This window comes from Dunckerocampus dactyliophorus, chromosome 21 (genome assembly GCF_027744805.1).
Source record: "Dunckerocampus dactyliophorus isolate RoL2022-P2 chromosome 21, RoL_Ddac_1.1, whole genome shotgun sequence".
NCBI classification, from domain to species: domain Eukaryota; kingdom Metazoa; phylum Chordata; class Actinopteri; order Syngnathiformes; family Syngnathidae; genus Dunckerocampus; species Dunckerocampus dactyliophorus.
In genome coordinates this window covers 13382644-13394614 of record NC_072839.1, presented here as the reverse complement: position 1 = coordinate 13394614, position 11971 = coordinate 13382644, and the positions used below count along the sequence as shown (strand labels likewise).

The window sequence follows — 11971 nt, the reverse complement described above, 5'->3', positions numbered from 1 at the left end:
ACTTGCTGGTTCCAATCATTATTTGTAATGGTTCTGTTCTCTTCCAAGTTTCCTTAGGAGGTGCCAGAGCTCATGAAGTGTACAGGATTCTACATTCTGTCTTGTTGACAGATATGCCCCTCTGGTATAGTCTAATGGTCTGGTCATAAAGTGGATCTCTGACTCACTTTTTTTTTTTTTTTTTCTTCTTCCATTAGATCCTTTAAAAACAGCAAAGCACTCCTGTAATATAGAGGATCTTTGACTAGCGTAAACATAGTGTTAGTGTTTTACTATGTCTATGTATGACTATACAGTATGAATAGAGACTACATTCAGTGAATACTGTATTAGCCATTGTGTGATTTGTCGTCCCCTAGCGGCCAGCACTCCCATGTTTCTCGAGAGTCACGTGGTTTCTCGGAAAGGACTTGCACAGCGAGCGCGTTCACGCCCCTCAATATCACAACGCAGTATAGAGCACGAGCAACCCTCAGCGACGCTCACGGAGCACTTACGAGGTAAACGAAACATTAATCTACTTCCTACTTTTGACCGCCATCAGTTATTTGACACATTATGCGGCAGTAATGGTGGTTACACACATCTCGCTGTTTTTGTTGACTAAACTAGCCGATTGTCGACTAGGGAGACTGTTGGATGGCTGACTCATGAAGCGAATAGCGCGGCCATTAAACTTGTTTTGGCGCTTAGGGGAAGTTTGTTGTCGCTGTGTTTATCATTTGACTTGTTTGTTTGTGTTGATTTCACTAGAAAGCCTCCTGGGGACCATGGCCGCGGGCAAGATGCGATGCACCCGCAAACTCCGCTCCTGGATAGTGGAACAGGTGAGGGGATGGAGGTTACGAGCTGTGACGTCACTTCGGGGCCTCGAAATAACACATTTTCTTATCGAGTTGTGTCCCAACACCTTAGACAGTATCATAAATATTAATTTTGTTAACTTGGTTTGTTCCCTAAATAAGGTGAGTAGCGGTAAATATCCGGGATTGGTGTGGGACGATGAGGACAAAACCATGTTCCGCATCCCGTGGAAGCACGCTGGCAAGCAGGATTTTCGCAAAGACGAGGACGCCGCCATCTTTAAGGTCAGGAGGTCCTGGTTGATGATCATGACACTGAATTTTCACTAACAATAACATCTGCATGCTAACGTCACGTTGTACTTTAGAAGCAACGGCGCCTCTGCTGGTGACCGCCAAGTACTGCACACTCATTTTGCCTCAACAGGTTGGCGATATTAATCTTGTCAGTCAATCATGTGTTGCAGGCGTGGGCTGAGTTCAAGGGCAAGACGGCTGACTGCAAACCGGCTGCCTGGAAGACGCGTCTGCGCTGCGCCCTCAACAAAAGCCCCGAGTTCAGCGAGGTTCCGGAGCGGGCCCAGCTCGACATCTCGGAGCCGTACAAAGTGTACCGCTTGGTGCCCATCAGCGAGCAACGTGAGGCCACGCCCACACCAGCATTAACACGTTTTAATTTTGTTGGAACTACTTTTTAAATAAATTATTCCATGACCGATTTACTTATTTTATGGACTTTGAAATGATTCAATATGAATTTTTGTGTTGGCCAGAATTAAATACGTATATACATTTACATTAAATAAATACATTGGCAATTAAAATGAATTATTATATTTTCTTTATTTCATTTGGTCGCACACAGAAAATATGTAACTAGGTAATTTATATTGTATTATTTTATATATATTGTAATATTAATATAACGTGTTTTCATATATCATGGCTCTTTCGATGATTAGTTGTTTTTTGGTGTCCAGAATTAAATTGTGTTTATATGAAGGCATCCAGATGCCAAAGAGGAAATGCCGAGAGAAAGCCAGCAGAAGATGGAAGAGGAGGAGGAGGAACAGCAGCAGCAGCAGTAGTAGCAGCAGCAGCGAGACGGAGAGCGACGACATCACTCACATCCAAGAGAAGAGGATGGAGGATGTCAAAGTTGAGCCGGTATGGGAAAATAAAATTTGATTCACTTTCTTTCATTTAATGAGGAAGTTCTCGCTGTTAGCATGCTAGCATGTCAACCTGATTTGTCTCAGGTTTGTGGCGACATCCTGGACAGCTACCGTGTTCCGCAGGCGGACGATGCGGTCCAGCTGGACGGCATCGTGCAGGAAGGTGGTGAGTTGGAGACATTTAAAGGACATTAAATAAACAAAGAAACAGGTGACTTTAACATGAAGCCTTGCTCACTGCTCGCTTCCCCGCAGCCCTCAGTGAGATCCGATTGGATGTCCGGATTGACGAGAATGTCCCGCCTCCTCTGGAAGGTAATGAATTTATCTATGAATTGATCTACCTACATATAATATGTGATCTGGTATGTTGATCTGAATATGTTGGTCCCCTTCAGACGAGGACTCGTTGCATGTGTCCGTCCACTATTTGGGCCAGGAAGTGCTCAACCGTCAGATCCACGGCCCCGACGTTCGGGTCCTCTACGCGCCGCCCTCCCCCGTCCCACCCACGACAGCCCCCGACGTCTGCTTCCCACGCATCCACCTCCCGGAGCCTGCGTCCCCGCTGCTGGCCGGCAAGGACCTGGAATGGCTGCACAGGCTGCTGTCGCACATGGCAAAAGGCGTGGCACTCACCTCCACAGCACAGGGCGTCTACGGCATGCGCTTCTGCCAGGCGCGTGTCTTCTGGATGGGTCCACACATGCCCATGTCGGGGCTGCACAAGATGGAGAGGAACTCCGAGCCGGTCCTGCTCTTCAGCAAAGACGCCTTCAAGCAGCGTGAGTGTGCCATTACTGTACTACTGTATATCCCATACTATAGTACTTTTCCCCAATTTTAAATAAGGTGCCACAATAATGTATTGGAAGTGTGCTGTCTAAAATCTAGCCTTTTGAAATTGGCTGCAGCATGCCATGACTTAATTTTAATAAGCTGTGTTAGTTTGTGTGTGTGTGTGTGTGTGTGTGTGTGTGTGTGTTTCCAAGAAGGGCTATTGATATACCATAAACAACGAGTGGGACAGGAGGACACAAACATTAGCAACACTTGTATAACAATCACATCATGCTAGGTTAGCCTATTTGCAGAAGAAAAACATGATCACACTTGCAGCCTCCATGTCTGTAGCTGGCTGACTGGCTTCAATTTAAGATGTGTAGCAAAGCCTGGGGGAGGAGGTTTTTCCTTCATGTTGTCCCTAACTTCAAAAGAGAGCATTTGAGTGCCTCTTCTCTCAAAAGTGGCACAAACAAGTGAGGGATACAATAGATTTTTCGCATGTTGGTGTTCTAGGGACACACATTGCTGTTTAAAATACCATTAATATTGCACATTTCAACTTTAAACAACGCCAACCAACAAAGTTTTCTTCCAGAGCTGGATAACTTTCGTTTGAGCCGTGCTGAGGCTCCTCAGTCCAGCTTCACTCTGTGCTTTGGAGAAGAAATAAGCAGCTCAGAAGAAATGTCCGGAAAACACATCATTGTTAAGGTAGTTGAAGATGAGTGATGTCACGTCCTAATCCAGGTGGTGGTTCTTTCAAGAAAGGCTCTCTTACTCCTCCACAGGTCACGTTGCCATGGGCCGAGCAGCAGGTTCAAAGCACTCGCATCCTTGAGTCCTTCACCTTGCTGACGTCGCCACTGGACGAGATCACGCTCAACCTGGTCGCCGTCCCAATCCCTGAACTCACAGGCTGAAGGTTTTCTTTCCATAATATTCAATTCATCAAGTTTGTATGACTGAAAAGACAATTCACTACAAGTGTAAAACCGTGCACATGGTTGTTTGTAAGCTGCTGCAAAATGTTACCTTTATGGTATTTTAACAGAGTACACAATCATATACCACTAACAGATTCAGCAGGGGTGTCCAAAGAGCGGCCCTGGGGATATTTTCGGCCTGCACCTCGTCTTTATTGACACTTAACATATTATAAAAACAAAATGAACTCACGGGATACAAGGGTGGGCTTAAAAGTTTATAGACCAAGAAGGACTTATGCCACAGTAATGAAAATTAGTTTGCATTAAATTGAACGTTTCTTCTTAAGGGCAAGCAGATGAAGGCATTCATGCTGGGGAGTGGTGGTTTAATGTGAGGGATCAAAGGAGCTGGTGGAATGTCACTGTTTTGTACAGCTGGTAGGAACAAAAGTGTGTGTGCGTTGCAGTGAGTCAGTCTTTAAACTGAGGGTGTTGTCGGCTCGCAGCACTATACGCACACTACTACTATTTGCTGTTAGTGCAACAATGAAAACATTTCTACACTCGGGTGGTGGTTTCAGGTTAGAGAAAGTCAAGTATACAGTCTTAGATGTTCCCGTTAGCCGGCGAGGTCAGCTCGGCGATCTTGGCGTTCACTTTCTGATTGGTCCAGTCTCTCGTGATGTCATCCAGGTGGCTGTCAAAATCCACCAGGAGCGCGTGGTCGCCCGACTCCAGCATCTGGCTGGCGATGGCTCGGGTTTCCTCCCACTGCCTCAGCATGATCCTGGATGGAGGGAATAGAAAATGTAGAAGCAGGCCGCCATGCCGGCAACCTTAAACGCCCAGCTTCTTACGTGTGTTTGTCTTTGAGCGTCCATCTTGAGTCTCTGCGCTCATACATGACGATGGGAGGCACCCGAAAGTCTGGTGACATCTTGCTGCCATCGAGCTGTACATGGCGCCAAACATCACATACACTTAATTAGGTAGGCTGCTTAATCTGATGTTTTTTTTTTTTTTTTACTGTAGTGTGTACAATTTAGCTGCATCATAATGTGACAACTTGTAAAACAAGGGTGTCCAAACTTTTTCCCAACAAGCGGCCGCATGCTGAACAATTACATTTTTAAACACACAATTCAAACAATGTTTAAACACACTAAACCCAGCCTAGTGTAGGTCAAGATATGCTAAGCAGTTCAATATAGTTGACTGCAAACAAAAAGATTTTTATTTTCACTTTTAGAGTCAAATTCGATCATTTAATCTACAATTATATCTTTATTTTGGTCATAATTGGCACTGTTTGACAGTTGAAATAAAAATATCTGTACATGTTGGATTTCTTTATTTAGGTTAACTAAAATTATATAATTAATAAATCATTCTGATTACTATATATCCTGACACATTTTGCTGTGTGATTTGTTATATTTGACAATTAAGTTTAATATAAATTACTTTTTTAAAATCTACAATTTTAATAAATTAAAAATTCCTGATTTTATGTTTTTGTCAGTCAATTAAAGGAGATGACCACATTGTTTTTGCAATTAAAAAAAAAAGTTTGAATATCCAAAGCAAGCTAAATACTATTTTTTTTTGTTTTGTTTTTTTTACATTTAACATTTAAAAAAAAAAAAAAAAACTTTCGGAATCGTGTGTGGCCCTTAACATTCTAATGCAGGCCGTGTTTTTTTGTTTTTTTTTTGTCCTGGACCGGGCTTTGGACACCGCTGTCTCAAAGGGACAGTAACAAGTAAAAGTTGTGTTATACTCACCATCAATAAAACTGCACCATCAAACTGCTCTGCAATCTTATCAGCTATTTTCATGGCTCCTTGTGTTGGGCTGTCAAAGGAAGGGGGTTTACAAAATTAAATTACAACAGATGGTAATAGCGCCACTTTGTGGTTGAGACTTGCCTACTGTCTGATGCACATGCATTGGCTTGGTAGTATCCCACAATCCTCTGCTGGGTTTGTGAGCACCACACATCCACCTGGAACAAGAGCTGTGTGTTATGTGCCAAATGATGTAGAAATTGGATGGGAAAATAGTATGTTCTTGCCTGTGTTAGGGCCAGCTGAGTTATGGGAGCCAAAGACAGGTGAGAGTGAAGCAGTGGCACACACTCAGATACGCAAACAGCGCCCCCCGCCGGGCTAGAGGACAGCAGCAGCCCGTTGACGCTGCACCGGGGAAACAAACAGGCGTGCAGGTACATCTTCACATAAGCCCGACAGGACAGCTCCACTTCGCCCATAATGGACGCTGTGGACGAGGACACAGATACTGTATGACCACCTTTTAATCACAAACAGCCATTGCAGCTCCTACGCTAGCCGCTTGTTAGCATTAAATGACACACGGATAATGTACATTAGCACTAGCATGAATGCTTACCAAAGCAATGAATGCAGTATTACCTCGAGTGGGATACAAACAGCAACAGAAAAGCGCCGGGCGGCCTTTCGCCTCGAAAAATCAACTTTTTACACAAATGTAACAATTTAATTTTATGAGCCAAGAGCGCACAAGCTAACGGGGCTTCTCTTGACAGCGACTGAATGCAACCGGTCGGCTAATGCTAACGGGGTGGGGTGGGGGTCTGTGCTCTTAATGCAACGATTGGTCGAAACAACGGCGTCCTGTCAGTTGATTGGAGGATTAGACTGTCAATCGTTTCCTCTTCTTCTGTGGTGTTGTCATTGCCTGAAGTCCTCTCCATGGCCGTAGACGCCGCATCGAGTGGGTTTGTCCACTGCTGCAATACGTCAACGTCACCGCCATATTGGATGGGTCAAGGCTGCGCTGTAAATGAATAAAGTAAATGTACTTTCATAAAGCGCCTTTCTACAAAAATGTATTTTCCTCTCGTTTATACATTCACACAGGCACTAATACTCTTGGGAATCAGGCACCAAAACCAATGTGATTGCGGCTGTTTTTTTGGTGACTAACGTACGGCTCAGCCCTCGATGTGGCGTATATCAATGTCCATGGTCCTCTCTTCTTTGTGGGCAAAGGATCACTGTCTATCGACGTAATGAAATGACGATTTTTATTTCACATTCCAAAGGTATTTTTGAAAAGAGGGTTCACAAATGAATACTTTACAAAAATAACACAAGGGTTAGCACAACACCGAGGTTGGAAAGGAAAGATAGAACGTGAAAGCTATTCGAGGAGTACTTTAAAGGATCAGTAGGTGGCAATGTTTTACCAGTGTCTTTCTAATACTGTACTTATGTTCCGCTAACTAATGAGCATATGCACATATGGCATTCGTTTTAGCACAATACTGGATACATTTCTATTAAAAAGTGCCCAAGCTTGATGTATATATGGCCTTAGTTTGTTAGTTTTGTCTTTACACTGAGTACATTTCTATTAAAAGTGCCCAAGTTTGGTGTAATAACGATAATGTGTACCCTTCCGAATTCCACAAACTATAACTTAAGCAAAAACGATAACTTTATCCAAATTCAAAGACCAATTCCAAACATGTTATACAATTTTAACAACGTATTACATTAGCTTGTGCTGTAATATCATTAGCAACTTCAATCGCTGTAATAACAACGTTACGCAATGCGCACACAACTTCCGCTGAGGGCTTTTCAAAATAAGATCTCACTTTCCGCGTCCCATTGCTCGCCTACGCACCAGATTGTCCCGTACTCCAAACATTGCGTTTATTTTGAAATCGGGGTTATTGCCCGGTGTTTGCTTGATCCTTGCCCCACAATCGAAGACCCGGGCAGGGTGTTCCCCCGAGCGGACTGAGGAGGATTCAGCCCGGATGCAGACAGAGCTTCGCCATGAGGCTACATTTCGCCGGAGCCGTGCTGCTGTCAGCGGCCGCCTACTACGTGTACCTGCCCCTACCGAACGGCGTGAGTGAGCCGTGGAAGCTGATGCTGCTGGACGCCCTCTTCCGGAGCTGTATGCATGCGGTGAGCACTGACATGACAGCCGGGGAAGGAGGGGGCTCAAGAAACAAACTGATTAAATGTTCATCATGATGTTATTAAAGCAGGTTGACAGTTGATTCTAACTAAATAAAATTCAGTTCATTATAGTAATTGCATATTATACGAGCCCAGCATGTAGTTAAAATGTGATCACTGTTAATTAAGAATTAAATAACCATATATTTTGTCAAGAAATTACATGGAGTATTACACATACACTGACTGATATTGCTATTAACTGAATCAAAAGTCTCTCAGCAATCACACAATTTTGGTAGAAGACTGGGAAAGCGTTGCTCCTGTACAGTTTGCATATTAATGTCATTACTGTCATGACACTGATTTCACTGCAGCCTCAAGGTGACCTTTAACCTGCACTTGCACACCTTAATAGCACCACCCTTTGAGCCGCTTGCTCATCTTGTTCTGCTTGAATGCCGCTCCACCAGTTCATCCCGCCTTACTATTGTAATTATTCCCTTCCCATGATTCACCTCGGCATGCAACAACGTGAGTCTTTGTCTCCAGGGTGACATGGCCCAGGCGCTGGGCATGTGCCATCATGTGCACTTCCTCAACCGGGTGGTGTCCTGGGTGGAGGTGATCGACGCGCGTTCCAGCCCCACTGTGGAGGTGAGCGACACCACGCTGGGAGGCGTGTCGGTGCGAGTCTTCCAGGCAAAAGGGGTCCGGAACCTCAAAAGGGGGATTGTTTACTTCCATGGCGGGGGATGGAGCCTACTCAGCGCACGTGAGTAGCAGCGAGCATGTAGCTAAGCATACACCTCGCAAAGGTCAAAGTTCAGGTGACCAGGCTCTTCAATTTGCAAGCATGGCAGCCAGAGGTCGCTGGTGCGACAAAAAAAAAACTTCACGGTTCCATCATCACTTTTCATCCACAGGGATGCGATCATATGACCTTCTGTGCCGCAAGATGGCGGAGGACCTGGACGCCGTCGTCGTGTCAGTGGAGTAAGTTCCAGCGATCCAAACAGCATCACAGCATAACATAACAACCACTATGCAAATATGCCCCCTAGTGGCTGCAAGAGTGAGTGACACCCTTACGATGATGTTCCCATAGTTACCGTCTGGCTCCAGAGGCGGTGTTCCCGGATCAGTACCACGATGCGTTAGCGGTGGCGCGGGCCTTCATGTCCAATCAGGTGCTAGAGCGCTACCACTTGGATCCGAAGCGGCTGTGTGTGTCCGGAGACAGCTCTGGAGGAAACCTGGCGGCGGCTGTTGCACAGGAGGTAATCAAGGGTGCTGGACAAATTTAGTCCCATAGTTGCCATAGAAACCAAAAAAACACCCTTCTGTGTGTGATTGTGTTCTCAGCTGGGCTCTGATGACAGCCTCACGGTGAGGTTCAAGGCTCAGGCGCTGATCTACCCGGTTCTGCAGGCACTGGACTTCCACACACCGTCCTACCAGCAGAATCAGGCGGTTCCCATCCTGTACAGACCCCGCATGGCCCATTTCTGGCTCCTCTACCTGGGCGCCAACCCATCCCTGGAGGCTATGCTGCTCGCTAACAACCACAGCGCTTTGGACCAGCAGGCCATCAACGCCGCCACCCGGTCCAAACTGGACTGGACCGCTCTGCTACCAAATGAACACAAAAAGAACTTCCGGCCGGTCCTCGTTGAAACTGGATCCCCGGGGTTGCTGGACGAGGTGCCGGCGCTCCTCGACGTGAGGGCGGCACCACTGCTGGCCGAACAGGCAGTTCTAGGTAAGACGCCTAAAGCGTACGTGTTGACGTGCGAGTTCGACGTCCTGAGAGACGACGGGTTGATGTATGCCAGGCGGTTGCGAGATGCTGGCGTCACGGTCACCAGCGACCACTACGAAGAAGGGTTCCACGGCTGCATGGCATTCGCTTATCTACCCGTCATGTCGAGCGTCGGGCACCGCAGCATGGAGAATTACATCCGATGGCTGGATCAGAACCTCTAGATGAACCAAAAAGCAAAGCTGTTCCAGAGAACATTCTTTGGACATGTGATCCAATTCTGGATCACATGTAGAAGAAATGATGGCAATCTCAATCACAACCTATGATGTCATCACTTCCTGATGATGATGATGATGATGGTACCTACAGCCAAGGACACGACCGTGATAAAACCCTAAATCAACAAAACCACTGAAGAACTAAACCTAGCCCAAAAGATGATGATTGACACTTTCTTTTTATTTGATCACTGGAAGCTTCCGGGTTTTTGGTTTTTCTCCCTTTTTGTCCAAGTTGGCCTTTAACTTGGAAAAGTTCATGTGAAATGAAACAATGAGCCATGGAAATATGCTTTGATGCACTGAACACATACACACACACACACACACACACACACACGTACTCATATACAGTACATACAGTCTTATATACACACACGAACACAGACCTGTTCAATAATGTGTGCTAGAGTTCACAGCTGTGCACTCTCTCTTTTTAGATTGTGCAATACTGAAGTAGTTGCACGCTGCTATATGAACATTTTCCAATACTTTGGCTCCAACTTTGCATTGTGGGAAAGGCTTCTTGAGACGTCATCTGTACTTCTGTGAAGAATGTGTCAGACGTTTCGCTCCTCATCCGAAGAGCTTCGTCAGCGAACTAATAAGCGCTGGTAGCCTAGGCAGGCCTTAAAGACAGTAAGAGTGGGCAGAATTGGTGTGGCAACACCCTCCTATTGGTTCCTTACACTAAGCCTGGGCGGAGTTGTGGTCTAATCCTCTCCTGCCATTAGCACCTCCGATCAAAGGGAAGTGTAGCTCCCTGTAGTTGGGTATGAACGACTCTGATACTGGCTCGTTAGCATCTATTGTTCTGGCTCGGCCCTGGCTCCACCTCATTTGCAAGACTAAGAGCTGTGGGTTTTGGTCTCAGTAACCTGCTGAACACAAGGTCCAAATTAAACCTCAAACCACCATTCCGATTCAATGATGGGTTCTGTTGTTTGACAAAAATAGCTTCCTTTACTCCTCTTTCAAACCATCTGTTTTCTTTGGCCAAAATCTTTACCTCGCTGTCCTCAAAAGAGTGATTGGTTGCTTTAAGGTGTAGATGTACTGCTGATTGAGGCCCACTAGAATTGTCCCTGCGATGTTGACAAAGCCTTTTTTGGAGCATTTGCTTAGTTTCCCCAATGTAGTGCTCTTTGCATTCCTCATCTTTACAGTGGATGGAATAGACCACATTGCTCTCTTTTTCGTTTGGAGCCTTGTCTTTAGGATGCACTAATTTTTGTCTCAGGGTATTTACTGGTTTGAAATAGGTATTTTTTTTCCCGCCCACTCTTACTGTATTTAAGGCCTAGGCTACCAGCACTTGTTAGTTCGCTGACGAAGCTCTTCGGATGAGGAGCGAAACGTCCGACACATTCTTCACAGAAGTACAGATGACGTCTCAAGAAGCCTTTCCCTCGATGGACAACTCCTGTACGACTGAGAGCCTACACAGACGCTTTGCATTGTGGGCACATTTTGACCTTTTTTTTTTTTTACCTAAGAATCACGACTGGTGATGGTATGGTACTAATTATAGTAATGGGTTTAATTGCTATTTTGCAATAGTCTTTTAATCCTGAGAGCATACAGAGTGTGATGCACTTTAATTTGAAACGTAAATTCAGGTTTCATGTCTGTATCTGAATAGCGCATGCGCCGCAGATACTACAAGTCACAGAATGCATTGCAACGGAGGCAGCCGCGTGGCCGAGCTGTCCTCGGTTGCCAGCAGCACAGTCACAAATTAACGTGCGTTTTGCTCGTTTTAATCAATTTAACGATGTAGCTTTTATTACACGAATCTGTTTGGAATTTTGTGGATTCGAAGCACATTTCAAGCACGGTTATCGTCTAAATTGCCTCGCTAGTTTGCTAGCTTAGAGCTGGTTCACTAGCTAGCTTACACGGCTAACCCACGAGTATGGCGGCCTTTGAGGGTCAGTGGTTTGTCAACAAAAACGAGTGAGTCAAAAAAAATCCTGTTAAGTTTAGTGAATAACTATATATAACGTTGTCTACCTAATGTTGAAGTCTTCGGTCACTGGAAAGACAAAAACTGCACCACTGTGATTAACTCAACACCCATCATAGGCCACAATATTAGGGACACCTGCTTGTAATAGCTTATATTGTTCAACATGTGCTTTAGGTTTTTATTATTATTGTTTGAGCCACTTCAGACTTTATTTTATGCCACTGTTGAATGTTACCTGACACTATTATACCACATGCGGCCGAGGTCAAAGGCCACTTGTAAAACACAGGGTCATGTGACCCACCATGCTATC

The 11971-nt window shown here is 45.2% G+C and overlaps 3 protein-coding genes across 6 annotated transcripts; 2 read left to right on the top strand and 1 right to left on the bottom strand.

Moving 5' to 3' along the window:
- The first annotated feature begins 232 nt into the window (after positions 1 to 232).
- Positions 233 to 5503, top strand: irf9 (interferon regulatory factor 9). Its single transcript, XM_054765620.1, has 10 exons — positions 233 to 500; positions 754 to 827; positions 966 to 1088; positions 1271 to 1442; positions 1807 to 1970; positions 2063 to 2144; positions 2234 to 2293; positions 2377 to 2763; positions 3360 to 3475; positions 3553 to 5503. The coding sequence occupies exons 1-10, from the start codon at positions 374 to 376 to the stop codon at positions 3682 to 3684; spliced, it is 1437 nt and encodes a 478-aa protein (XP_054621595.1). The 5' UTR covers positions 233 to 373; the 3' UTR covers positions 3685 to 5503.
- Positions 3855 to 7563, bottom strand: emc9 (ER membrane protein complex subunit 9). Of its 4 annotated transcripts, none has more exons than XM_054765630.1 (6): positions 7363 to 7561; positions 6123 to 6507; positions 5619 to 5967; positions 5475 to 5544; positions 4548 to 4642; positions 3856 to 4477 (listed from the first exon to the last, which is right to left on the bottom strand). In XM_054765630.1, the coding sequence occupies exons 3-6, from the start codon at positions 5957 to 5959 to the stop codon at positions 4297 to 4299; spliced, it is 687 nt and encodes a 228-aa protein (XP_054621605.1). In that variant the 5' UTR covers positions 5960 to 5967; positions 6123 to 6507; positions 7363 to 7561; the 3' UTR covers positions 3856 to 4296. The 4 variants fall into 4 exon arrangements, with proteins under 4 accessions (XP_054621606.1, XP_054621605.1, XP_054621604.1 ...); XM_054765632.1 differs by lacking the exon at positions 7363 to 7561 and having other exon boundaries at positions 3859 to 4477; positions 5619 to 5695; positions 5765 to 5967; positions 6123 to 6475; XM_054765631.1 differs by having other exon boundaries at positions 3855 to 4477; positions 6100 to 7563.
- Positions 7347 to 10043, top strand: LOC129174052 (neutral cholesterol ester hydrolase 1-like). Its single transcript, XM_054765621.1, has 5 exons — positions 7347 to 7652; positions 8199 to 8421; positions 8573 to 8642; positions 8755 to 8926; positions 9012 to 10043. Exons 1-5 carry the CDS (start codon positions 7518 to 7520, stop codon positions 9630 to 9632), a joined length of 1221 nt encoding a protein of 406 aa, XP_054621596.1. The 5' UTR covers positions 7347 to 7517; the 3' UTR covers positions 9633 to 10043.
- Positions 10044 to 11971: the final 1928 nt, after the last annotated feature.

Bases quoted from the DNA above. Each gene is read 5' to 3' on its own strand.
- LOC129174052 (XM_054765621.1), top strand. From the start codon at position 7,518: ATGAGGCTACATTTCGCCGGAGCCGTGCTGCTGTCAGCGGCCGCCTAC. The intron at 7,653-8,198 runs GTGAGCACTGAC...CTTTGTCTCCAG, and splicing joins TCCGGAGCTGTATGCATGCG to GGTGACATGGCCCAGGCGCT. The intron at 8,422-8,572 runs GTGAGTAGCAGC...TTTCATCCACAG, and splicing joins ATGGAGCCTACTCAGCGCAC to GGATGCGATCATATGACCTT.
- irf9 (XM_054765620.1), top strand. From the start codon at position 374: ATGTTTCTCGAGAGTCACGTGGTTTCTCGGAAAGGACTTGCACAGCGA. The intron at 501-753 runs GTAAACGAAACA...TGATTTCACTAG, and splicing joins GCTCACGGAGCACTTACGAG to AAAGCCTCCTGGGGACCATG. The intron at 1,971-2,062 runs GTATGGGAAAAT...GATTTGTCTCAG, and splicing joins AGGATGTCAAAGTTGAGCCG to GTTTGTGGCGACATCCTGGA.
- emc9 (XM_054765631.1), bottom strand. From the start codon at position 5,959: ATGGGCGAAGTGGAGCTGTCCTGTCGGGCTTATGTGAAGATGTACCTG. The intron at 5,545-5,618 runs GCAAGTCTCAAC...TTCCTTTGACAG, and splicing joins GCATGTGCATCAGACAGTAG to CCCAACACAAGGAGCCATGA. The intron at 4,643-5,474 runs GTGAGTATAACA...CGCCATGTACAG, and splicing joins ATGGTGCAGTTTTATTGATG to CTCGATGGCAGCAAGATGTC.